This window comes from Rhinolophus ferrumequinum, chromosome 9 (assembly GCF_004115265.2).
Source record: "Rhinolophus ferrumequinum isolate MPI-CBG mRhiFer1 chromosome 9, mRhiFer1_v1.p, whole genome shotgun sequence".
NCBI lineage: Eukaryota > Metazoa > Chordata > Mammalia > Chiroptera > Rhinolophidae > Rhinolophus > Rhinolophus ferrumequinum.
Genome location: NC_046292.1, coordinates 34,376,097 through 34,402,805, shown reverse-complemented (window position 1 = coordinate 34,402,805; position 26,709 = coordinate 34,376,097). Strand labels below are relative to the sequence as shown.

Genomic DNA, 26,709 nt, shown 5'->3' with positions numbered 1-26,709 from the left:
AGGTTTTCTAGGTAATGGGGACTCACTAGGGGAGCTTGCAATCTAGGAGAAGAGATGAGTATTAATGAAATAATCAGTGAAATAATGACACTCTGAGAGTAAATTCAGGGGACATGAGATTATATGTTGTGTTCTGGGTTTTACCTGCTCTGGGATGCAGGTGGCCCTGGTAAGTTTGTCACTGAAACTGTATGGCTTCCCTTAGGATGTACCTGACTCCGATGCTGAGATGTGAGGAACAAGTAGGAACTGACCAGGCACAGAGGGGAGGGAAGGAGAGCAGCCACCTTGCTGCAGTCCTGTGTTTAACCATGTGCTCACAGAGTCGGACTCAGCATAATAAAGGGCGTGGGACACCGAGGGGAGAGCCCAAGCTGGAGGACTGGGAGATGCAAAGCCTTCAGGGTGGAGGGGACTGAGAACCGCGGCAGGCAGTGGGAGGGTAGAAACAGAAGACCTGTGGGAATTCCCATAGCCGGCTGAGGCGGAGCTTTTGAAAATAGGGATGTTCAATACTTAATTTTAAATTGTGCTTCTGTGGTTTACAATTCTTCCCTTCCCCAGATCTGCAGTGTAATTGGTTGCACACAAATGCCTTTGGTGGTTTGGAGGGAAATCAAAGGAGAAATGAATGGTCAGAACTGAATGGTCAGTGGGGAGCAGTGAGGAGAGCACAGCCACGTGAGGTGACACGGCTGAGGGCCAATGGTCAGTGGACACTGAACTTTGGAGGCTGCAGTGACCATGCGTACTCATAGAATCAGCTGTATTTAAACCTTGAAAAACTAGAATTTGGCTTGTAGTCAGTTATGATGAGTGACTAGTATAAAGTGATGATCAAAGACAACGTTACAGAAGATCGATGAGACTAGGGCAGCCTAGACGGGGAGAGATGAGGGAAGGGACATTCTCCTCTGTGTCTGGCGGTGGGACGGGGCTGTGGTTTGTATCTATAAACACCCGAGAATCAATGTGTAAACTGCAGCGAAAGGAGCTTCCTCCCCACCAGCTGGCTGGCTCCCCATGTTGGGACCCCACCAGCCACAGCGCACAGCTTACCAGCACCTTGGAGAATCACTGATTCCACGTTTATCACACACCTGCTACTTTCTGGGTTTAAAGTCACTTGGTCCTAGATCCCTGGCCCTTGGAAGACTCATCTAGTCAGGGGAGAAGCATCACAGTGCAGTGATCAGTGCTGCCACAGAAGCGGGTCTAGGGGGTGTGGGAGCAGGAGTGGGACCTTGACCCAGTTTGGGGCACCAGGCAGCTTCCTGGAGGAGGGACAGCTAAGCAGGGTCATGGTGTTTTCCAGGGAAGGTGACGCCTGGCAGACAAGGGCAGAGGGGCACAGACGCCACTGCAGTGCTCCTGGCTGCCTGTGCTGGCCCTCTGCGGGGCTTCCTCTTAGGCACAGAGCAGCCTGTCTCAATTCCTCTTGTTTTCAACAAGTCGTCTCTTTAACTGTACTCTCTGTTCCTCAAGGCCATGGACACTTTGTACGTGATTGGATGTGACAGTAGAAAGAGGCAGAATTTGAGTGAAGCCAAGGAGAATACCTCACCCAGTGCTCCCCGCCCTGGACTCCACCCATCGCCGTGCTTACATGCCACCCTGGTCCCTCCTTCCTTTGGGTCTGACCGCCACCATGTGGAGCGGCCAGTGGAAGTACGAGGTCCTTCTGGGTACATGGCTGCTAGAAATAGATGACTGAGGACTGGGAACTAGAGAGGCAGGGGAAGGAGAAGGGGGAAAAGGCAGGGGTATGAGTGAGCAAAGATGTACATGGCTTTCTGCGCCTTTCTTGCCATCCCTTTCCTTGTACTCTCCAGCTTTTACCCTCCAGACTCTACATGCTTCTGAGTAGACTCACCAAGAAAGTGGAAACAGTGCTTTTGAGGGAGGACTTAGGGCAACGTAACGGGAAGAGAGCTGGAGTCAGGAGGGCAGTGAGACTCCAGCTGGGTGGCCCTGAGCAGACCTAGTGATCTCTCTGGGCCTCCATTTCTCCCCGGGTCAAGTGTACAGGCTGGATTAGGGGCTCTTTCCGCCCTCTTGCAGTCTCAGCCTCTGGGTCTCCAGTCTGGACTGCAAGGTGGGAGGAAAGTCTGTCTCCGTGGCTGGCCAGGCTTCGGCTGTGTTTCATGCGTCTCAGCTGAAGCCAGGTCTGCAGGCTCATGCGAAATAGCCCCAGAGGAAGACATTGATGGTCAGCAGGAGGATGGCATTGACGTTGCAGACGCTTCTCCAGAACGGCTTCTCCTCAATGCTGGTCAGCTTCTGCTCTAGTGCAGCCTTCTCTGCTGGACTCAGGGCTTGTTCCGGGGCCCCGGAGAGCCCACAGAACCAGCCCCAGAGCAGCTTTCCCCAGGACCTGCGTGAGGCTGAGGGACAAAAGCCAGAAGGGGAAGGAAAGCAGGAGGGGAGAGGCAAGACGAGACCGGAAAGGGGAGTGATGAGAGAGCCGGGGAGGGAGAGAGAAGGCAGATGAGGAACAATCACGTTAGCCCTGTCTGCAAGCCGCAGGCCGGGTGCTGAGCGGGACTCCACCCTGAGGGCTGACCCTGGCCACCGCATCCGGGCGTCGAGCAGAACCACCTCAGCGTTGCAGGGGGCGGGGGGGTGTGTTCAGGGGTGAGGATGATGCCCTTCATCCCAATTCAGAGCACAGCCCCGCCTGAGGACGCTGGCTGGGGGTGGGGGGCGGGAATTACCTCCCCCAGGAAGGAGGCAGCAGGTCACCGGACAGTCTGCTGCGATGCCATAGGGCAGGCGCTGGGCTAGAAGCCCCATTCCAGGGCCAGCTCTGCCATCACCTGACTGAGGCCATATGCAAATCACTCACTCAGCTTTTCTGAGTGCGTGGTCTTTCCCTTCCAAGTAAGTCAGTGGAGTCTGCCCTGTTCTGCAGGTGGTTTTGTTCATCGAGTGAGAACGGAGATTTGACAGCACTTTAAAAAGTGACAATGCTATAGCAGGGGGGAGAGGTTCTGGTGCGTGTAGTGTAGAGAACGTGCGTGAGACTGTGCCCACGCAACACGGTCACCCCGGCGCGGGGAGGCGACCTTCTGAGGTTCAGAGGGAGCACAGTTTATTCAGCACTAAGTTTAAAAGAAGTAATAAAGAAAACAAATATTTTTGAAGTTTGTTTTTTTGGATTTGCAGATAGTATATTAAAATTCCTATGAAAAAAACAACCTTTCATGGAGGTTGACTACAAACAACCCACTGGAAATGCTTTAGTATCTTAATGGCTGTGGAACTTGGTACTGGGTGAGCTCCATGTGAGTACAGAGTCTCAGCGAAGCGAAGACCCCGGGTGCCATCTACTCTGGCCCCCTCACCGTACAGAGGAGGAAAAAGGCTCAGAGAAAGTAAGGGACTTGCTTAAGGTCACATAGCCACAGAGCTGCCCCAAGAGCAATAATGTGAATTGAGCACTTTGCATAAAGCTTTGTCATTTACAGGTGAGTGACTCTCTTTTGAGTCACGTAGGTGGTTATTGGTGAGCAATGACTCAAGAAATCTAAACCTATCTACAACCTGGGATGTGTATACTTCTTTCGGATCTACTCTGCTGTCCTTACATTTTTTTTTTTTTTTTTACTTTCCTCTTTTAGGATTCAAAATTACACCGCCACTTAGCTTTTTAACCTGAATGCAACACAGACGAGGCTTCGTCTGCCTGCAGCCTTGAGAGGTGGGTGCTTCTTCCCCATTCGCGATGCTTCCCCTGGTAGGAAGGAGCCCTTGCATATGCAGCACTTGTGTCTCCCTGCCTTTTCACTCCTCCAGGTGGTTGGGAGGGATTTCTCTCGTGGAGCTTTTTGGCTGACCCACTGCCTTCTTCGTTCCTTTTGGGAGCAAGCCACCCACAGGGAGCAGGCATTTCTCTGCTTCTGTAGGGACAGGCTCTGCCCTTAATGTGGGAGCCACCACCCAGGGAGGGCTGCCATGACCCTGTAAGTCTGTTTTGTCCTGGGGCTCAGCCGTGGAGCCTACAAGCTGTGCCCTCCCTCCTTCCCTTGAGAGCTACCTGCGTATCTTCTTCCCCTTCCTCTTTCCTCTCTCGGTGCTGCCTTACTTGCAAAGAGCTTGTGCTCTCAGATTGCTACCATACAGTAAGGGCAATTGGGGCCAAGGCCTGGCCCTTGAAATGATGGGGGGAGAAGCAGTTTGAGACCCCTCAGCATCTGGTGCATGGACCACAAAGCTCAAAAAAGAGGTAAGGAGTTACATTTTGCAAAGCAACTGATTAGTCCAGGGCTGGTGACTTTGAGCCTTGCTGGTGCTTTCTAAAGTGAGCCTATCTGAATTTTGACCTTGGAAGTTTGTAAAGGATTGCATTCCTCATGACGGATAGCTTTTTTATAATGGACCGCAGCTTTTACCTGTGCAGCTTGGTCAAAAAGCTTTGAATCTTAGATACTGATGGAGCTCATATTCTAGAGCCTGTGATGTCATTACCTCCAGGCAGGTGGCTGTTACTCTAGAATCTGGGTCCTAAGGAAAGGTGAGGGGCCTCAAGAAAGGTGGGAGGCTTCTCAGACCTCAGGGGAAGCACTAGAACCTGGCAAAGGCATGGGGGCCGCATGGCAGCAGTCCAGCAACTGGTGCTTAGGCAGCCTCGCCTATGCTCTAAAGTTGCTGCAATTATTAAAAGTTTGGCACACCAGAGGCTGAAAATGGAGCTAAGACACTTTTTGAGGCCCTGACGGACCTCTGCCCAATCCAATGGGAAAGGACAGTGACAGAAGACACCCCAACTCCACCCTGGCACTGGGGCTCCCTCTGTGCCTGAGGCAGGAAGTAAATTTAGGACCTAAATGTCCAAGGGCAAGAAGCATTGATTTGGGGCTTTAATTTGTAAGCTGATTTAACTTTTTTGACTTTAAGTTTTCGTTGGGAATTTTATGCGTTGGGAAATCTCTATGATTTGTCATTATATCTGAATATATTAACATTGTCATTTAGGTGCACTACAGGAAGTTTGCAGCTGCATTAGGTCTAAAGCAGCTACATTATGTCTTATATCGATTTTCAACTTTAGACAATGTGTGGCCCTGGAGTACATTTAATTCATATTCTGTTCTAACACGTTTAAGAATCTCCAGAAGGCAAAATTCCCATGGCCCATCAGCAGCTCCAGGAGGACACCCAGAGCAAAGCCAGTTGCTCTGAAGGAACCTCATGAACATAGGCAGCACTCTATGGACACGTGGCTGCTCTTGTCTCATGAGGGGTGACCATGCTTCTGTGTGACTATGGGCAGAATTGTTAAACCCAGTGGGAAACCAATCAACAATAAAAGGTGGTGGTGGAGCAGGGGGGCATTTCTTTGCCATATCTGATGTTTCCTTCCATGTAGAGGGAACTCAGTGTAACACCCTTTGAGTTTCTGCTCTTAGATTCATTTAACCCAAGGGAGGTGAGGGGACTTCCCTGTTAGCAGGTTTGGGAAGAATAAAGGGCGTTCCTGGTCTAACCCCTCCCACCGCCTCCTTGCAGTGCAGTTGTCACACAGTAGGTGACTGAGGAGACCCTCTGTCTGATGCTGGCGTTCGGTATTAGGAAGAGCAACTCCCCATGGATGGAAATCAAATCTTTCTACCTACACTTTATCAGTAATGAGAGCAATGTTTTGGCTCCGATCTGCCTTATTTGTTTGTCTTATTTCCCAAACAGTTTAATAGCCATGTGGGCAGGAAGAAAGGGTGACATTTTTGGTCCCCGTCAGAGCCTCCCCTCCAGTGATCCCCACATGTGGTCTTTGGAAGCCCATGACTCAGTCCCCATCGCGTCTCTGTGCTGTGCCACCAGCACACGCTCAGCTTACCTCCACACTGCTCCCGGCCCTGGCTGGGGTTCGCTGCCTCTCCACCTCCTGCAGGCTGCTCCGCAGATGGCATCTCTGACCTCCCTGCTGGGCCCTCATGTGTCTCCTTGTCCAGCTCAGAGCGGGGGTGGTGCCGAGTCCACCACGTCAGCCGAGCGAGCTGGGGAGAAAGAAAATGCTGTCTTGACTCAGTTACCTCAGTTCGGAGAGAAGTCCTGTTGTAGGAAAAGAGGGGCCTGTCACAGAGGCGGTCAGAGTTTTAGGACCAAGCACAGGGATGGAAGACAGGAGGCCTGGCTGTTACCCCGGCCACCACTTCCTTTGAAAACCTGTACTCCCTGAGCACATGCCAGGTCCTGGAAAACATACCGAGTCAGGCACAGCGCCTGACCTCACAGAGCTCACAGCTTGGTTGAAAAAAGCCGGAGAGGGAGCCCCATGACAAAGGGCTTCCAAGGTCAGGCTGAGGAGTTGATACCCCCCAAAAAACAATGCAATGGAGACTCACTGCAGATTTGAGGCACGGGAAAGAGACTCTAAGACATGGGATTTAGAAACATCCCTCAGAGTGAATTGAAGGGATCCAGTCTGGAGGCTGTTGCAAGTGAAGCAAGAAATAAAAAGCAGCAGAAATAATAGGAGGGAGCAGTCCTATGGAATATTAAGGAATAAGATTTACAGGCCGTGGAGACGGATTGAATGAGCTGTGTGAGGGAGAGGGAAGTGGTAACATGGCCCTCAGGTCCCCACCTTGGCCCATCCGGTGGGTAGCGGTGCCCCTCACTGAGAGAGTGGGCAAGGAAGGAGTGGGTTTGCGTGATGGTGAGAGAGAGAAGGGAGTGGGGGGCTCACACACACACAATATGATGATGACCTTGAAGAGGCTGTAGTACCTCCAAGCGGAGACGTCCGGGGAGGAGAAGCAAACCTGTCCCTTGAACAGCCCTGGTGGCTGTCACTCTGCTCCCTTGTTGGTGGCTCAGCAGAGAACACAGCAAGTTCTCTGGTTGATGTCAGCTGCGCCCAGACATGACTACCTGACCTCTGAACTGTCTCCTTTCCAACAAAGCTCTTTTCCTGGCCAGGAAGCTCTGTGTAACATATTGAACCAGGTACCTTTGCCCTGCCCCCAACTTCCTACAAATATGTACAGCAGCGCAGGGTCAGGGCCCCTCTCTGAGACAATTTCCACTGGGTGTCCAGCTGTGCCTGGTCCGGCTGAGCCTCTCTGTCTGATCAGGAGAGCCTGGGCTGCTTCTGTGCCTGTAAGTATCTTTCAGTAACCTTTCCTTCATACTTACACTGTGTGTCACTAGCAGCACACGGACACTGTCTTTTTAAGTCACCAGCAGGCAGCTGGACTTGGGGTTTGAATCTCGGGAGAGGAGTTTTAGCTTGAAATGGAGAATTGAGTTTCGTCGTTATATAGGAGGTCGCTGACTTCTGGGGCATGGATAAGATAGCTGAGGGACAGTGTGGGGTGAGAAGGCTGCAGCCATAGGTGGGGCAAGGACAGTTACGGGCAAGAAGGCGGAAGAATGATAAGAAGGGAGGGAACTATGTCATGGGAGTGAACAGAAGAGAGGTCTTTGGGATGCACGAAGTGGTCACGTGTCTGGTTCTCTTCAGAATTCACTTAAGGTGGGGGAGGGACCATTGATTTGTAGCACAAGAAGGTTATAGGGGATCTTGGTGAAAGCAGTTTCAGTAGGAAGGTGGGATTCCTGCCAGACTGCGGTGGGCTGAGAAGTAGATGGGAGGTGGGACGTGGACGCTGGACCATTCTTTGCAAAACTGTGTTTTTGAGGAGTGAAGCAGGAGAAAGCATTAATTAGAGGAGAACAGGATCTGGAGAAGGGTATTTACTTAGGAAACACTTCAGCGTGGGAGTGAGACAGCAGACACTGGAGAAAGTTGGAGATTAAAGCAGTGGAGGGAGATCATTTAAGGAGTGAGCCCCTGGAGGAGTTGGCCTCTCTTGGCTCACCTGTGAATGCCTGCTGGTTTGTAGGAATTACTGACACAAGGGTACGAAGTCGTGTTGGAAACTCTAATGTACCATATAGCTAAGGGGTGTTAATAATGATTTCCACCCTATGTTTCAGGACCAGCTTTGGCATGGGCTCTGTTGTGGGCGAAATTGTGTCCCCTTACCCCAAATGCATGTATTGAAGTCCTAACCCCGACTATTTCAGAAAGTGACTGTATTTGGAGATAGGGTCTGTAAAGAGGAAATTAAGGTTAAATGAGGTCATTAGAGTGGCCTTCGTCCAAATAGCTGGTGTCCTTACTATAAGACGAGGAGATTGGGACACAGACAAGCACAGAGGGAAGGCCACGTGAAGACACAGAGGAGAGGACGGCCATCCACAAGCCAAGGAGAGAGGCCTCAGAGGAAACAACCCTGCCGACACCTTGATCTCAGACTTCCAGCTGCCGGATTGTAAGAAAACATATTTCTGTTGTTTAAGCCACCCAGTCTGTGGTACTTGGTTATGGTAGCCCTAGCAAACTAAGACAGGGTCTAAAGAAAAATGGTTTCGAAAGACTGGGCATCATGTCTGAGAACTGGTAAATCTGTCAGCATGAGAGGTGAGGACTCCCAGCTGAGCTCTTACTCTGCTAGGTTCTGTTTCTTTTCGCTTATGCTGTTTCTTTACTGGTCAACAAGTCCTTATCTATTCTTCTAGGTCCAGCTCAAAGTGACCTTGTCAGAGAACCCTCCCTGGTCCCCAGGGGTGACTGCCTCTCCTTCTGTGCTCAGCCTGCCCTTTGAGCTTGGTCCTTCGGCACTTTCTCTTGGTAGAGTAGCTGTGTCCCCGGGTATCTGTTTCCCCTCATGGACAGTCTCTGGCAAGGACTATTCATCTTTGTAACCTCAGCACAGGGCCTGGCACACAGTAGGTGCTCACTGAATAATTTTACAATTGAATGAATTACTTTCCAGTTGGGAATCAATAACCCAATGATGTCTCCCTCCTCAGGACAGCTGTATGGCCACCGGCAAGACCGTAACTCGACAGAGTAAAATTCAGTGGTGAAATTCCAGGTGCTGGGGGCATGGGGGCTCAGCATCCACTTGCCTTTTCCTCGGGGATGGGGGTTGTACAGAGGCTGACAGTGACGATGACGATGGCAGTGAGCCCACAGAGGATGAGTGCAAAGTAGAGGTAGTGGAAGTCCTTCAGCACGGCCGGCCTCTGCTCCACCTCCCCGCAGGCTGGGGCGGGGTACGAGAACTCCAGGACCATGCGCAGAAGCCCCACTGCCAGGCCGAACATGAGGCCCCAGAAGGCTCCCTATGGAGAGAGGGCAGACCGGGCAGGGGTGAGATCCAGGTGGGAGGTCCGAGGAAGCGAAAGCCGCTCTGCCCCTAATCGCTCTCCCACTGGTCGTTTACAGTGTTTGCAGGTCCGTCTGAGTGAGCTCTTCATTAACGCCGTGGCTTCGTCTTAACTTAAGGCAGAGTGGGGTTTTGGAAGAAGCAGAGGCTACAGAGTCAGACAGACCAGGACTTAGGTCCCGGCTCCATTCTGGAATAACTGAAGTGGTGACTCAACCTCCTTGACTCAGTTTTCACATGTGCAATGATAGGACAAATTGATAAGTTCTCAGTGTAGATGCTTAATATCCAACTAGAATGGAATATGCTTCTGTCACAAGCAGGGAACACCACGATTCCCCTCCCCAACTTTTTCTTATGATAAATCGGAAATCGGTGTAGACATCTGTCTCCCTTTTGTTGCTTCTAGTTTTCCCCGTCTTTTGCCTTTTTTTTTTCTTTTTAACAAAAGAGAATTTCTGGCATCTCCCATATCTTCTTTATAACACTGTTTATCCCTAACCTATACCTGTTTCCTGTATGTAACGGTCAAATGACTTGTATTTTCATAAATGAGATGCTAATCCTGATTTCAAAAATTCTGGAACAAGCAGAGACATCCAGAATTCAACTGAGTCCTGCTGTGCACCATGGCTATCAGCAGGGAGGTCAGACCTCTCTGCAAACTGTAGGCACCAGTGCACCCCTTGCTTTGCTCTCCACTGGGAGAGGGGTTTCTCTGTTCTCCTTTGCCATGAGCTCTCACATGGCTTCTGTGGAGTCCTGTGGACGTCCTTTACCTCCAGAAGGCATAGCAAGCAGATTTGGGTGTTTTCTAGGCTATCCTGGGGGAGTAACCAAGTTTATAGTCCTGGCGCCTGTAGCTCCTCCCAGGTGTCTGTTAGATGTCAGTGCAGTTTCATGAATGATGCTCGTGCAGGTGCCTCTGTAACTTCACACTTTGATTCTTCATCATCATTAGTGCGATTATTTTGTCTACATAGGAAACCTGGTAGTGTCGGAGATGAAACAGACCCTAGCGATCATCCAGTGTGTCTTGGGCTTTCACACACACTGTTCCTCGTGTCTGGAACACTTCCGTCTCCTACTAATCCTTTGGGTCTCAGCTCAGATGTCATTTTGTCCAGGAAAGCTTTCCTGATCCCCTTCCAGGTGTCCCACAGGTTAGGTGCTGCCCCTGCTCTTTCCTTGCCTAGCAGCCATTATACTTTCCTATTATTGCTTATTGAATCATCTGTCCTCCTGGCTGGCCCAGTGATGGCAAACCTATGTGAACCTTGTAAACTATGGCATCCCAGAGCCTTCATAATAGGACTGCTAAATGTTTGTTGAGTGAATGAGAAACTCTAGACTCGATGCTATGAATGGGGAGAGGGAAGCCTGGCGGGGCAGTCAGTTTTCCCAAGGTCATGGCCCGACCAGCTCTCCCAACCCTGTGATGACCTGGAAGAGACGGTGGGCTGCTGCACTCACAGGCTCTGTGACCCTCTTGCAGAAGATGGCCAGCAGGAAGAGGGCGGTGACGGGCGGAGCCAGGTAGCTGGTGACAGACTGGATGTAGTCAAACAGCTGCCCGCTGTTAGAGCTTTGGATGATGGGGATCCAGAGGATGCTGATGACGACCAGGAACAACACAAACACTCTGGCGGGAGATAACAGGGTGTGTGAGGAGAGGTCAGGGCTGGGACATACATGATGCACAGGAACCAGGAAGGAAAGGGGAGGAGAATACATGGTCACTGAATAAGAGAATGTTAGGAGACCGGAACCCCAAATGTTAAGATTCCAGAAATTTAGACTACAAAACCCTAGAATATCAGAATTCTGAAGTCCACGAGACCTAGAATTTTTGAATCGGGTAGCTTTCAGGACATGTAGCTCACCTGCTCTTTACGGAGGAATCCATACCTTTCACCCCTCCACCCACTGCAGTAAATGGCCTCTGGTCTTTGCTTGGGATGCCTTTCCTTCTCTTTCACACCGAAACCCTGTGCTGGATGGCCCCCTTCTCCAGGATGGTTCCCGCCTCCAGGGACTTCTCCCTTCGCTAGGCTCCTCCAGCTTACGTTGGCATTTAGCTCAGAGAAGAGACTCCACCTTTATCTCCTCACTCCGGCTTAACTCATCTTGGCTCAGGCCCAAGTCCCCAAAGCTCTCTACATGTGTGATTTTGCAGGTGTATGACCAAGTTGAAAAACTTTTCTTGGATGTATTGGGTGCAATAATATTTATGGCCAGCAGATGGCACCAACACCCCGCTGATGGATGAAACAAGTATCAGTAAAACCTGGCAGTTAAGTGTGCAGATATCAAAGGACACTCCTTTAAAAATGTCTCTGCACACCTGTTCTCATTTCTTCTTTCCCTCCCATTTCTCTCTCTCAGGCCCCACTAGAGCAGCAGTTACCCAAGTGACCTCCCTGCTGCTCATCCCAGCCTCTGCACAATCTGTCCTGCACTCAGATCCTTTAATAGTCCCTGCCTAGGGCTGGGGTGCAGGATGAGCAAGCTGCAGGAACCTGTTAGGCAGCCACGGGCCAAAGGCATCGTAGTGGGAGGAACAGTGCATGCAGAGGCAGGGAGTCGGAAAAGAGCAAGTTATCTAAACTCAAGTGCCACCTATGCAAAAGGGAAAATGAACACATTAGTCCAGAAATCTTAGTTATATAGCCTTAAGTTATATAGCCTTAAATTATGAAGCAGATTTCATAAAAGGCCCCTTAAGCCTATGGAAACTACAAATCCCCAGAGAAAACAAAAATTAGCCACCTAGTTATACTTTGAAAAGCATAAAACTGACACCTACAAGATAAAGTTCAAATTCTTTAGCTTGGTGTTCAAGGCTCAGCATCCTTTGGAGACAAACTTCGTATGACGTCTCCATCGACACAGGTCCCTCCTGCATTACCTGTGGTTCTGCCTTTCTCATTAAACTGTGCATGCCCTAAGGGCAGGGCCATACAAGTCATCCCTGTGTCCCCAGCACAGATGTGTGACGCAAGGTGGATACTCAGGGTGAGACTACGGGAGTAAATTAAGAGCCTTTCTGTTATCCTGGGAAAACAGCCAGAGCTGGTCTGGAAGACCTTGGGGGTGAGCTGCTTGCTAACTTCCTCCCACGTATACAGTTCACCTTTCATTTCTTTGTCAGCTTCTCTTATTTACCCTGTTGATCGATTCCAAGAGAAAGTTGAGCAGGCAGAGAAGAGATTTTTCCCCCCTCCTTATTCTGAAGGGGGAGGAGTGGTCCAGAGCTGGTGTGTGTGTGGGAACTTACCTGAGGTCACGTCGGAAGTTGGCACTAGAACCAGGCGCTCTGACTGCCAGTCCAGGGCCAGACCCAACCACATCTCCCCAAGGCAACCCAGGGCAGGGAGGAGAGGGGCGGGGTCTGCCTACAGCAGGGGGCGCTCTGCAGGGATGGGCCCTCGCACCTGCCCACCACCATCAGCTCCTGCTCTGTTGCCTTCCTGCGGAAGCGTTGCCACACGTCAATGGCAAACAGGGTGCTGCTGCTGTTGAAGATGGAGGTGAGTGAGCTCATGAGGGCGGCCATGATCACAGCGATCATCAGACCCCGCAGACCTGGGGAGAAACGAGGTCTCCGTGGACCGCCGGCCACGCAGTTCTGGCTACACTCTGCTTCTGCCTTGCCCTGTATCCCTGGGTGAGTCATCTGCCCTCCCCAAGCCCCAGTTTCCTCAGCTACACCATTAAGGGGTGTGGGGTTAGGTGATCTTTGTGGTTCTCTGCAGCTTTGACATCTCAGTCTGGGTTTGGGAGCTTGCAGACCCTTGGTTAGTGGGTAACTGGTGGGGAGGTGGGTGATTGTTAATAATTGTGTGTTTTCAACGTTTTGTATCTTTTCCATTGACATTGGTGCCAGGCAAAGCTCTGGCCCGGGAGGCAGAAACCCTAAGTTTGTTTCCTGTTTCTATAAGTAATTAGCTGTGTGATCTTTGAAATAAGTCCTTCCTTTGGGGCCTGTATTTCTTCCTGTACCAAAAGAGGATGACCCCACTGGTTCTTGACGTTCTCTCTGACTCTGATGACCAAGCGTCTAAACATGACTGCTCGGCCCTGGAGAGATGACCACCTGCCTGGCCCCCGCTCAGTCCAGATCTTCAACCACCTCGTGCGTGTTTCCCCGGAAGACTCAATCAAGGTGTCCCACGCCAGCATCTTCCTCTGGGGCCTTCTGTTCCTTCCTTGGGTAACATCTTTCCAGCCCCCACATCAGACATCTCAGAGGCATCCTAGACCCCTCCTGTGCTCCCTTCCTGACCGCCTCCCTCCGTGGCTGCTCTGTCATCGCTATGCCCCCAGATCAGCTCAACTATTTCTTTGATTCGTTTCTTATTCTGCCGGAGGAGGGTAACCCAACTCATCAACTTCCCTTCATAAGCCCGCCTTCCTTCCTAAGTCCTCAATCTCAATAGCGTCGCAAACCCAAGACCTGGGAGCCATCTTTGGATCTCTCTCTCTCTCTCTCTCATCTGTCAAATACAGTCGGTCATCAAGTCCTGTCAATTCTACTTCACAAACATCTTTTGAACCTGTTTTCTTGGCCGTGATCGTATAGTGGTTAGAACTCTGCGTTGTGAACTTGTTTTCTCCGTCTCTGAAGGCACTGACTTGGTCCAAGCCGCCATCACCACTCTCCTGGACCACTGCAAACCTCTTGTTAATCATCCTCATCCTCATGCCGCCCCCTTAGCTGAACCCTCCAGGCAGAGCAGTCCTTCTGAAGCATGAAGTCGATCTTGCACACTGGCCTAAATCCCCCAGCGACCCTCCTTCACTCTCAGAGTAAAGGCTACGCTCCGGAACAAGGTGTGGCCACCACCTCTTCTCACAATGGTTGTCTTCAGTCCTGCGTATGAGCTCACGTGGCGCTTCTTTAAGTTCACACTTCCTGCTCTGTCCCAGCCCTGGGCCTCGGCACGTGCAGCCTGTCCTCCCTGGACGACCTTTCCCACATGCCTCTGTCTTTGTGTAAGATGTTCCTCAGGACTCAGCTCCACCTCCTCTCCTCTGAGAAACCTCCCCCAACGTTCCTTCAAAGTGCGTCAGGTGACTCCCTAGGACTCCCCCAGCTCCACTGTGTCCTCACTCTGGTCACATTATATGGTACCCTCTGCGAGCCCAGGCACCCCAGAGACTGAATGGACCCCAAGAGTAGGGGCCGACCGTTTATCCCTGCGTCTCCAGGACCAGGGCACAGAGCAGTGCCTTATAGACACCTGTGAGAAACACGTGTGTGTGTGTGTGTGTGTGTGTGTGGGGGGGGGGGGGGGGGTAAGCAGAGGGGAATGTTTTTATTCCTCTTCCCATCCATGTCCATCCTTAATGCAGTCTCTCCTGGGTACTGGGGATTGGAGAGGCTGGGAGGTAGCAGTGACAGGTGGCCTGGGGGACAGGGACTCACCAACAGGCATGAGAGTTATGACCAGCTTGGGGTAGGCGATGTTGGAACATCCCACTCTGGCTCCGCAGATTCTTTGGCAGATGTCAGGGTCCACGCAGCCCACCTCATCTGCAGAAGGAGAGGCGTTAGTTAGAGCGGAATCATCCGTGCCTTTTCAGGTGGCCCTGAAAGCATTTGCTTTCCGACCCCACAGGGAAGTGTTCACCGGTGAGTCTGGCCGGAGCCAGCACTCACTCAGGGGGGCACGGGGCAGGTGTGTGTCTGGTGCTGTGATTTAGCTCCCTCTGGAAAAGTTCTCACAGAGAACCACACAGTACCCTGCAAAGCCTGCTGGACTCCTTTGGGTTTAGGCCTTATGTCCTCATAAAAAGTAAATATTTTTGGAAGACACCAAAAATGCTTTCACTAGTCTTTCTCTTGTAAAGGAAAAACATGATTTTAAAATGACATTCAGTTACAAATTTCGTCTACTGAAATTGTTAGTATTGTGTGTTTTTAATCAAAACAGTGTGCGACCCCCACTCTAGTCCAACCTGGCCGGACGGGGCCAGCTCTCACCTGGGTACAGGGCGCGGCTGATCATGCCGGGCATGACGATGAAGAACATGGGCAGGATCTTCAGGTAGCCCCCCAGCACGGAGCCTCCCTTGGCGTGGGACAGAGACTTGGCGGAGAGAGACCGCTGCACGATGACCTGAAAATGCGGCAGAGCAGGTGTGCTGCTCGGGCTGGGTCAGGTCAGCTCAGCCAAGGTGAGCCCTGACGTGTCACTGCCCGGGCCCCTACACAGGTCCCAGAATGGGTCCCAACCCTCTGTACATCCAGACACCCGGTTTTCCCGCAGGGAGCCACCCCCGTTTGTGGTGGGTGGGGTGAAGTCTGGCTGGGGCGTCACCTGGTCCGTGCACCAGCACCAGGTGGCCAGCACTGTGAGCCCAAAAATGAGGCCTGGCCACGGGATGTCCCCGCTCACAGGGTCCCGGAGCATGTGGAAGGCGTCGGGCCGGGGGAGGTGACAGGTGGTGTTGGGGACAGTGACATTCGGGATGGCCTGCCTGTACTGCTGCTCCAGGCCTGAGTACCAGCCCACCTCCCGAAAGCCTGCAGGAAGAGACCACAGTGAGTGAAGTAGCCCTGAGACCGCCACTGGGCCTGTCACATGTCCCTCTCAACTCCCGTTCTGTGGGGCCTCCAAGGCTTGGAGCTGCTGTGGGACTTAGGAATGGGGGAGAGATGGGGGCTCAGACCCCTGGTTTGGGGTAGTAAGAATCCTGCTGTTTGGGAGTCCCTGTCTGGAGGGAGGACATGGCTCTGCTCTGGCAAGTTCCAATCAAATAGCCAAAAACAGATGAGAGAGGAATTTAGGGGTGAGGGTGGGGTATATTCCGATATTTTCCTTACCCAGAAACATGAGGACCAGGGCTCCCCCCACCATGATCACCGTCTGTAGAGCATCTGTATAGATCACGGCCGTAAGGCCCCCTGGGGACCCAAGGAGAGGGCTCATCAGTCAGCACCAACAGGGGTTCCTCTCTGGGTGCCCGCCCTGTGTGGCCACCCTGGGGAGACCAGAGAAGACACGTCGCCCTCTTAGCAGGTGGACTTCAGCCGCCTGCCTTTCCTGGCAGCGAGCTCCTCTCTGTCCCACCCGGCAGGTGGAGACTGGTCACAGGCACAGGCCAGCTCTGTCCACCTGCCAGCCTCTGCCTGTGGCTGCCCTGCCACAGCTTGTTGTTTAATATCCCAAGTCTAGTCCTTTGTGTGCTGTTGGCAACACTAGGAGTACTCCCTCCCTCTGACTCCGATGCCCATTTAAATTCCACAGCTTTCCAGGCCGACTTAGCCAGGAGTGAGTCTGTCCTGAGCCGGTGACCCAGGCTGCCTGGGTGAGGGACTGTGGACGAGACAGGGGAAGGCGGGTCCATGGCTTTGTCTGAGCAGCCCATAGTCACTCGGGTCCAGATGACAGTCCCCTAATCACTACCCTGCTCCCTGTAGGTCTTTCTCAGTATCTCTCAGCGTCTCTCCCTCCCTGCCTCTCGCTGGCTGGCTCTGTTTCCTCTTGTTTCTGCCCTTTCCATCTCCCCTAGTCTCTGTTACACTGTGTCTTTCTTATCCTCTGTGTTTTCCTCTGATCCTACATCTCTCTCTGCCACTTTTTGTCCCATCCTGTTTCTCATTCTCTCTCAGGGTCAGTTTTCTCTTCACACCGCCCTCTGGACATCTCTCTCCTCAGTGCTTTTCCTCTGTGTGTCTGTAGTCAGAAGTGTCCCACTCCACCTCTCCCTGCCCCTCTGTCTTTGCTCCCGGCGGCTGCACCCCAGCATGACCTTCCCTCGCCCTACCTGCGATGGTATAAACAGCTGTCACCACCAGCAAGATCACCGTGGAGAGGTACAGGTTCCAGCCCAAGGCCATCTGGATGAAGAGGGCTCCAGAGAAGATGTCAGTCTGCAGAGAGCCGGAAGAGGGTCACTCAGTGTGACCACCAGGGTATGTCACCTTCCTGCTCAGCAGTGCTAGCTGCCGTCAGCCCTCATTGTACCATGAGGACAAGCTTTCAGTGCCGTGCTGAGGAGGATGGGTTTGATCTGCACAGGTTGAGCAGCCGTGGAGATTTGAAAGGACAGGAGTACCACATGAAACTCGGAGACTGAGACTATGATCTGGTAGCACTGATACGATTGTCTGTTGGCCACGAAGGGAATGGTGAAGGAATGAGGGAGAAGACTGAGAAAGTGAAGCAAGGAGCTGGGGTCAGAGAAGAAGAGGCCACTTGGGAGGAGACTCGGATCCCCGAGGATCCCCAGCTGCAACCTGACTACACAGAGGCCCACTCAGCTGCCGGAGGGGCCCAGGGCTGACCTGATGAGGCAGGAGCCCCCATGCAGGTAGCCGCCACTGGTTCTAACCCACAGTTGGGTTTATTAGGGGACTTGGTGCACATTCTTTGCCTAAGCTGACTTAGACGGTTTATAAGTATTGGCAGAACAAGAGGCCGTACAGTTTTTCCCAACCCTGGAGCTGGCAACGGAACGATTTGGTTCCCTTTAGTGCATGCTTGCCGATCCATGGCTGTTTTATGAACCCCTTACAGGGGCTGCAAATGATAGAGTGGCAGGAAGCCTGGACTGCTCCTAGCACCCAAACTTTACTTCCAGTCCCAGAGCTGGCCCTCCTTGTGTACTGGGACAAATCATTTGCCGCAGGCTTGTTTTCTGAGGTTAGGTCAATAAAGAAAGACTAAGGACCTTGCTAACTATAACAGTCTCGGCGATTAACGCACGGTACTGAATGAGAATCATTTGATGGGAAGAAGAATGAATGAATGAACTCTGGATTATGAGGTCTTTGAATAGAGGGACTGTCATTCACCCAACACACATGGATTGTTCACCTCTGATTACCCACTGCTAATGGGCGCGTGCAGGGCAGCTCTATGCATTCATTCTTCGTTTCTCCTATTCTCTCTTCCACCCAGCCAGCCAGCAGCAAGCTGTGCCCTATCCTCAGCATTTGCAGAGAGAGAAGACAGCCACCCTGGAGCTGGTACTCACTGAAATCTTGGTGAAGATGTAGAGGATGAGAGAGAGGACAGACATGTACACCTGGATCCTCTGGCCCCCGAAGCGCTTCTTCAGGTACTGTGGCATGGTGACCACCCCGGCTGCAATGTACACGGGGACGAAGATCCAGCCAAGGGCCAGAAGCAGCCAGGTTGCCTGGGGAAGTAAGAAGGAAAGGGTATCCATGTGCTGGATGCAAATGGAGGGGTCCCCCACCCAGAGGGGGTGCCATGCAGAGCAGAGACCTGAGCGGGGAGGTGAGGGACCTGGGACCTAGTCTCAGTCCTGTGTGACCTTTGATGGTCCCTCTGCCTCCACTAGGCCTTGGTGTCCTCATCTGTGAAATGGGTGCTCCATTCACCACACAGCCTCCCCAAGCACATCTGAGGTTCCTGCAGCACTACAGCCAGGGACGGGGTGGGGGGTTCAGACCCCCGTATCCCTGAGAAGCCTCCAGGCTTCCTTACATTCCACTCAAAGCCACCCACAGCAAGGCCTCCAGCAGCTCCTGTCCCAGCCAGGCCGATGAACAAGCCGCTGCCCACATTGCTGGACATCAGAGAGGCTCCGATCTGCAAGGCACAAGTGGGGTCAAGGGTCAGGGGTCATTTAGGAGCTGGGAAAGAGGCAGGGCGAGCAGGACCTGGGCTCAGGAAATCGGAGATCAGAGGAAGAAGAGGAAGTGGCGGGGAGGAAAGAGGAAGAGGGACGGAACTGACATTTACTGGGTGCCTACTGTATGTCTGGCACTGCGCCAGGCATTTTACGAGCACTAATACATTTTTTTTTTAATTTATTGGGGTGACAATTATTAGTAAAATTACATAGATTTTAGGTGCACTGATACATTCAATCACCACAGAGATTTGGACGGATGGGAATTAACCTTTCCAGTGTACAAAGGAAGGATTTAATATTGGGAAAAATGAAGCCATTGGCTCCCAGCCAGCCATGAATGAGTGGCTCAGTGGGAAGAAGGGAAGCCCCGGGGAGCAGGGCCCATTAGGGAGGATACAGCTCTGACCCAGGCCATCAATCTAAGGCCCTCCAGAAAGGAGGACGTTGAAGCCAGCGGGCGGGGGAGACGAGAGAGATGGCCCAGTGGGAGAGACTGGCTCACAAGGTCTCAGGGCCGATTCCTTGCGGCTGTTGGGGATTGTCCCTCTACGATTTCCCTCATTTAACTGCTCCTCAGGATGAAACTGATGTGTCACCTTCCCAAGAAAATCTTTGCTAATCCCACTTCCACTGTCTGGAGGTCAGAGGCTTCCTGCAAGCGCTCACAAGCCCCTGTGCTCCTCTTGTTCGTGAGTCTGCCTGCCCAGCTCAACTCAGCTTCTGGAGGACAGGAACATTCTAGACTCGCTCTGTAGGCCCAGTGTCTTGCCTGCAGCCCATTTGGCGGCGCCCAGTGGGTGTTTGTCCAAAGCATGTGTTAGCAAGATGGCTCGGGTTGCAGGGGCATTTGGACTGGAGGAGAGAGGAGCTGGGAGCCAGGAAACCCACTCAGGGTCTGGCTGGTGCCTTGGTCCCGGCAGGAGAAGATGAGGCGAGGACTTGGCTGTGGGAGGAGAGGAGGGAGGAAGGTCAACTCACCGGCCACCAGCTCATGGACCTCCCTGCCAGGAAGTAGCCGCCAATGGTCCCTCTGCTAGCCCGAATGGAAGACTGGAAAGGGAGGGTGAGAGGTAAGGTTTCCTGAGCCTCCGCCAACCTCTGCCCGCATCCAGATTCCCTGCCTTTCAGCGCAGGCATTACTGGGACCCAGAGGCAGTAATTACACCAGAGGCAGGCGTTACACCGTCTTTGTTCTATGTGTCTTTGGGAGGGTCACCTCCTCTCTCTGGCCTTACTGCTCATCCCCCAGGCCTGGTGTGAAGAACAAGGGAGTGAGGGGAGGTACAAAGCATGAGGGCATCGTGCTGTGCAGCCTAGGAGACTGCTGTCCTTATGCACCTCCATTCCCCGCCTTTCCCTCCATCTGAGCTTTGTTTCCGGAAGTGAGTTGGCTTCTCATTCTCAGGCATGCAGTGCTGCGGGGAGACCGCCTGTCCCTCCTCCCACAGGGTTCCTCACTGGGGGCTGCAGTTCTGATGGTGATACTTTGGGCCCCGGGCAGAGGTAGGGCTCCGTCTGGGAGCTTCTCCTGCCCTGGCCTGAAGGCAGACCATGCCACGTAGGCCCGGCCAGGATCCTGGAACAAACTCCTGTCTTGCACCAGTAAATAAACGGTCAACTAATAGCCTGTGTGGGGAATTGCTCTGAAGAATGAAAGGAGAGCGGGGAGTAGTGAAAGAACTTTCTCTGGGGACACAGGGGTGAGGGCTGGGCAGTGGGGAGAGAAGGATAAACTCAAAGCTCTTCTTAAAGATGCTGAAGCCAACAGGTCTCTGACGGGGCTTGGAGATAGGAGAAATGTCTGAAGTCAAGGAAAGGAAAAGGGAAATTTAAAGAAGCTTCTCTTCCCCAGGAAAAGTAATTAATTAGTCACTGGGGAGTGATCAGGTTATGTGGGGCCTGGTGCTTGTTAAGGCTTTGCTTGAACTTTGCAGTGTCACTTCTGGTCCTCAGGGAGGCCTGATGAGCAGAAAGAATTAATTTCATAGAGGAAGAAATTGAGGCCCAAAGCTGGGGAGCATCTTATCCAAAGTCACCGAGGACTTGGTGCTTCTCACATCCAGTTCTCACATCTCCCAGGGCCCAGTGATCATCTGTTTGTCCATTTCTTCCTCACACCAGCCCTGGGATGCACAGACTGCTCACCCCACTTTACAGATGAGGAAACTGAGGCTCAGAGAGGGTTCCTGACCTTGCCACAGCCTAGTGAGTGACCAGCTGGGCAATTCTAGTCACCATCTGCCTCATAGCAGAGTCTAAAGGTGCTGGCATTTCTCTCCAATGCTCTGGTGACAATAATAGCCATTTATTGCTCCCGGCTGTGTGCCGGGCACTGTGCCAGATGCATAAATGCGTCACAGCGCTGAACAGTCATGACTGCCGTCCAGTGTACTCCTTATTCTCACCATCCAGATGAGAAAACGGGGGCTCAGAGAAGCGTCACATGTTCCCAGGGCCATGTGGCCCTAACTGTTGGAGTTGGGATCTAAACTCAGGGCTCCCTGACCTCACAACCTGGCCTCCTCCAGGCACTGAGACTTCAGTGAACAATGGAGAACAGAAGGCCCTCGGGCTGGGCCTGGCTCCCTTCCCATGAGCACAGGAGCTCCAGCTCCTTTAGACACTAACCCTGCTCCTTGCCAAGACACTAACCGGGGAGGGCGGGGTAGGCCAGAAGTACAGCATTCACCGAGTTGGGGTCTCAGCATGGTGAAGAGGGAAGAAATGGGGCTCAGGGTGGCCAGGGATGGGTGGGGCCCAAAGCAGCAGATACGTAGAGATAGGGAGCCAGCAGACAGGGCTCTGGCCTGGCCGGCCTCTGGTTTACAGTGTGACCTTAGGCAAGTCACACCCCTTTCTGGGTCTCAATCTGCCCCTCTACAAAAGGAAGGTTTGTGAGGGTGATTCTTGAAGGCCCTTCCACCCCAGCCCCTGTGCTTCCCTGGCCTGCCTTCCCTCTGCCCACCCCTGCCTGCCCCCAGCTCATGACCAGCCCGAGATGACAGCATGGCTGTGCCTCCCCTGCCAGCCCCAACCTCTGCGCCGACTCACCCAAACCCCCACGCCGATGACGAAAGCAAAGTAGACGACCAGGACCCCAATGTCATAGGCGTGCAGGGAGACCCCAGGGCCCAGCCCTGAGCCTGGAGCTGCCGCAGTCCTGGCCCCATTTCCGGAAGCTCCAGGCCCCATCGTGGCCAGCTCCATGCTCATCTGTCAGTCAGTCACCACTACCAGGCTGGACTTTGAGGCGCTCCTGGCTTCATTCCTTTCCTTTAATGATTAAACAACCCCAAGTGCCATTCGCTGCTGACAAAGTTCTGAACCACACTGGCACGTAAAGTCCCGGCCCCCCTTTTCCCCTACCTGCCACCCTCATCCTCTGCAGGACTCTCTCTTTCCCTGCCCCCACTACACACACACACACACACATACACGCACGCATGTATGCACGCACACGTGCACACACACGTGCATGCACACACATACATGCACAGGTACACACACACACACACACACACACACACACACTCAGCCCCAGAGGAGGAAGTGGAGGAGGAGAAAGAGGAAAGGAGCAGAGTCTTGGAATCCTGGAGCTGAGACGAACTTCAGAAGTCAAGGTGTTCAAGCTCTTGCTTGTGGAGAGGGGAAACTGAGGCCCAGACAGGGAAAGGTCACGCAGGGAAGTAAAGGCAGAACTGGGCCCGGATGCAGGCTTCTTGGTGGTCAGTCCTGTGCAGTTTTCCTTCTGCTGAGTGGGAGGCCAGGGAAGAGGTACCCAGCTCTAACCCTTGCAATGCATCCACCCCTCACATGCTCCTACCTCACCCACCCAGGTGTCCTCCTCCCTTTTGTGACAGTGGAGAAAACTGAGGCCCAGGAAAAGACATGTTTATTCCAGGCCACGGAGCAGGACCAGAATTCCCATCTTCTGGGTCCACACTCTTGCTGGTGCCGTGACGAGTGAGAGCTCCTGAAAAGGATGCACAGCATCCTGGGTCCAGGTTACATCGTCTGCCCGGAGACCCGGGGAGCCTGCCGTCTAGTCCCGCTGCACGGCTTCCTGAAGGGCGGGGTGCTCATGGGCAGGTGGCTCAGTGACTCCGAGCTGGATGCCCTTGGTCAGAATGGCCTGCGCCCTGCCTGCTTCTCAGTGCCTGTGAGCGCACTTCCTCCTACCCCCACCACCGGAAGGGCCCGCTCTGGCCCTCAGGATTCTACTGCCCCCGTCCCCTGTCCCCCAACCCCATCCTCACAGATGCCTGAGGCTGAGCCCCAACCCCTGCAGTTTATCTCACCCCAAACCAGCAGGTTTGGACTCACAGCAGCTGCACCCATCTATTAGCTAACCAGGCAATTTAGCATCCAGAGCCCAGAGCCCAGGGAGTGCCAGGAAAGGAGCAAAAAAAAAAAAAAAAAAAAAAGCTTTGAAGCCCCTGGAATAGATACAGTAAAGCCCAAGCCTTTGCATATCAGTGAGTCCTGAGTCCGTGCTTGTTCTCAGGCTCAGGAAAAATTAGAAACAGCAATTGAGCAGCAGCAGGAGGGAAGCTGCCAGAGGCTGGGGGTAGGGGGTGAGGTCCCCTGACGTCTGAGGGCAGGAACAGCAGGAAAAGTCTTAACTTTAAATGAAGATAGAAGTGTTGCGTAATATACGGCACTGGGAGATAAAATTTCAGAATAATATCTAAATTGACACTGTGTCTTCAGAGTTCAGGCGACTGCAGGGATTGCTATGGCTTAACTGTAAGCAGGAAACTCAGAGCTGCCTGAGCTTCAGTCCAGGAGAACAGGAAGGACTACACTCCATGGAGCAAGTCACTGAAGTCAGTTGAGAAAGTTGCTCTTAGGATCTCCCTGTCTGCATCCTCTTTAGTCCATGTGCAGTTCACAGGAAACGGAAGCCCAGGCGCCTTACATCGGGCATCTGCAGTCTGTCTCCCTTAGGCTTGAGGCTGTGCCCTCACTGAAGATTCTGGAAACCAGAGTTCTGCTTGGAATCCTAGGGCCAGCGACTCGCATCAGCCTCATGGCCTTGTCTTCCGACCTCACCCCCCAACATGTCCTGTGGACAGCTCCCCTCTCCCACCCCCGTCCTTTGGATGCTGTTTGCTGCCTGCTCCCCAGCCTCCCGCTGCTGCGCTCACCCCCAGCGGTGCACAGGGCCCTTGGTGAACAAGCCCCTCTCTGTCTTCAGGCTCATCACTGACATGCTGTCCACGACAGTCACAGTGACCAGGTTGTCCCACGGGCCCTTCTTGCTCGGCAGCCTGCTCTTGTGAGGGCTCTTCCTTCTCCCAGGCCCCAGAGTGTGGGTCAGAATCGTCCTGTACTTCATGCTGCTGACTTGACTGCGTGTGGCTCTGGAATGGCACGCTCCCTCTCGCCTCCACGTCTTGGTCTGTGCTGTGTCCTTCACCCCATCCTTCCTCAGAAGGCTCCTCTGACCCCCAGGCCTGGGGAATGTCCACAACACCAACCAGTCCCCCTTTATCTCCCTGGAGGTACCTGTTGATTTGGGGTGTGTCTGCCTTAGACCTGAGCCCCTCAAGAGCAAGGGCCTGGGTATCTCATTCGTTTTCATGTCCCCTGGAGACTGGAACAAAATCAGTGCTAAACAATAGAGACTATTTCTAATAGACTGTGTTGGGGTGAGAAGGGTGGACAGTGGACGGATGGGCAGGCAGGTACGCCAGGCAGAGGGGACATGGGAGAGGTGTGTGTGCAGGCGAGATGTGTTCAGCAAATGGCTTGTTGTGGTGGGCCTGGAGATTAGAGTTTAGAGAGAGAGTGTTTTGGGGTAGGAGGCATGAGAAGGGGGTGGGAAGCCTGGCATAGCAGAGACTCCCTCTTGAGGCCAGCATGGGGGCCCAGATGAGAGGGAGGAAGCTGGCACAGTATTTCAGGTGCAGATGGGCACCTAGTTGAAAGGATGGAGAGGAGAGGATCCTGGCTGTTCTTACTGAAATGGCAGCATGCAGACCTTTGCAGCTTCCTCTCTCCCAGGATCCCAGGGTGCCAGGGTGCCAAGGCCCAGGATCCTCCATGTTGGGGGCCCCCCACCCCTTGGTGGTCCTTCCCCTCAGCTCCCAGTGTCTGCAAGTGCTCATTCTCGTCATGGAGCCATGAGTGAGAAGCAGCCTGGGGTTTGTTCCAACCCCAAAGGGACCAACCCTGTAACCAGGACAGGCAGGGTAGGCAGCCTTTGGTTGAGGGAAGGAAGCACACATGGTGAGACCTTGCACGGGAGGTATGAAATGCTGATGATACAGAGTGGGCCTCAGTGCCTGCAGCCCACGGATCCTCACCTTGGATGGGAGATTTCCATGTGGAAGGAAACCCCCTCTCATGGTAGGCCCAGGAAGAATCCTGGTCAGGATCAGCTGTATCTCTGGCTGGCCTCACCCTAGCTACTTGCAAGTTCTTCCTGAAAAACCACTCTCACCAACCTCCTGCTGAGAACTTCGTCTTGCAGAACAATGAAGGGTAAGGACTAATATTTACCGGTATGTGCTGGAAGTATTGGGTGGGTCATATCCCACATACAATCGCAATTCTCATCTTGATTATACGAGTTGGCTTCATTATTCCCGTTTTGTAGGTGAGGAAGCTGAGGCTCATTGGTGATGTCCCATAACTATGGCTTTTTGGGGTTTGGAATTCAGGCCTGACTCACTCTAAAAGTTGTGCCGCACCACCTGTCCCTTTCCTTAGTCCTATGTTTATGGGGAGACAGTATGGAAGGTGTATCCTTCTGGAGTTAGGGTAGAAATTGGCTCTGTTTTGCCCTTTCCGAAGGGGACTCTGAGCAGGGCACAAAGATGGCTGGGCTGGGGATGGAAGCCCCACTGGGGTCTGGGTTGCGGCGACAGACCTTGCCAGACCTTTTTCCTGCCACCTCAGCCCTCAGCCACACCTCCTTCCCTGGCCACCTCCTCCCTGTTCTCTCCACTGCTCTAGCTCTCAGGTGACGCCATTGTTTTTCACCTGTCTGTGCTCCTCTCAATTCAAATCCAAATGTCAAATCTCATTTCATTGATCCCAGTCACTCATGAGCACACTCTGCCAGGCCTTTTGTCAAGGCTGTCCCATTGCACAATCCTAGGGGGCGCCATTCCCTCAAGAACACAGTGTCAGTGGTGCCCCTGACATTGTGGAAGGCAGTGGCTGAGCTCTCTGCATTGAGGAGAGAGAGCGGTGACAAGACCCAGTCCTGGAGGAGGAGCTCTGCCAGAGGAGAAAGCCACACTGTCCCTGGAGGCCAGGACAGGTGGTCACTTCTCTGCCAGCCACCAAAGGGCCAAGGCACTAGGAGTGCTCCCAGGTCCAAGTCACACAGGGAGCAAGGATGGGGACCCCATGAGGGCAGGTTGGATGCTTAATTCCAAGAGGAAAGGATTATTATTTAGGAGAATAAAGCTGAGAACGATGGAGACAGAAACTCAAGGATAGAGAAAAGAGAAGAAAGAAAAGGAAGAGCATTACACGCTGTCATCACTAAAAGCGTATCCCTGCCGGACCCCGCTGACCCCTACCTGTGCAGCCTGGCCTGGACAAAAACCTCCCGGTCCCAGAGTCTCCGCCTCAGACTCTGGGCAGCAGCTCCCCAGTCTGGTGTGGCCGGCCTCTGACAGCTCAAGTCAAGGCGGGAATGCGCCCTGGCTCCTCCCCCAGCCCTGAACTCCCCCCCACCCCAGCCCACTGAGCCTTGGGTTCTGAGGGACAGTGTCTGTCCCTGCTACCGATGCTTCCGGAGAAAAGAGAACTTGTTCCGGGCTCAAGGGTTCTCCAGGACCCCTGGAGGGCTCAGATGGAAGACCACTGCTCAGAGTTAGCTGTGGTGGCTGCAGTGGCAGCCCTTGCCCCCCCATACCTGGGCAAACAGGTTTGTCAAGACAGGAGGAAGGGCAGGGCTGAC

At 53.0% G+C, this 26,709-nt stretch overlaps 1 protein-coding gene across 1 annotated transcript; it reads right to left on the bottom strand.

Moving 5' to 3' along the window:
* Positions 1-1,243: 1,243 nt before the first annotated feature.
* SLC5A9 (solute carrier family 5 member 9) lies at positions 1,244-26,372 on the bottom strand. Its single transcript, XM_033115662.1, has 15 exons — positions 26,327-26,372; positions 21,843-22,064; positions 19,770-19,841; positions 18,641-18,745; positions 18,165-18,329; positions 16,953-17,058; positions 16,009-16,089; positions 15,503-15,708; positions 15,166-15,301; positions 14,608-14,715; positions 12,614-12,764; positions 10,653-10,821; positions 8,920-9,135; positions 5,837-5,996; positions 1,244-2,384 (listed from the first exon to the last, which is right to left on the bottom strand). The coding sequence occupies exons 2-15, from the start codon at positions 22,002-22,004 to the stop codon at positions 2,176-2,178; spliced, it is 2,046 nt and encodes a 681-aa protein (XP_032971553.1). The 5' UTR covers positions 22,005-22,064; positions 26,327-26,372; the 3' UTR covers positions 1,244-2,175.
* Between the last annotated feature and the right edge of the window lie 337 nt (positions 26,373-26,709).

Coding starts and splice junctions, on each gene's coding strand:
- SLC5A9 (XM_033115662.1), bottom strand. CDS start 22,004: ATGAGCATGGAGCTGGCCACGATGGGGCCTGGAGCTTCCGGAAATGGG. Junction 18,330..18,640: donor TGGGTGGCTTTGAGTGGAAT/GTAAGGAAGCCT, acceptor TTACTTCCCCAG/GCAACCTGGCTGCTTCTGGC. Junction 9,136..10,652: donor GCAAGAGGGTCACAGAGCCT/GTGAGTGCAGCA, acceptor CTCTCTCCATAG/GGAGCCTTCTGGGGCCTCAT.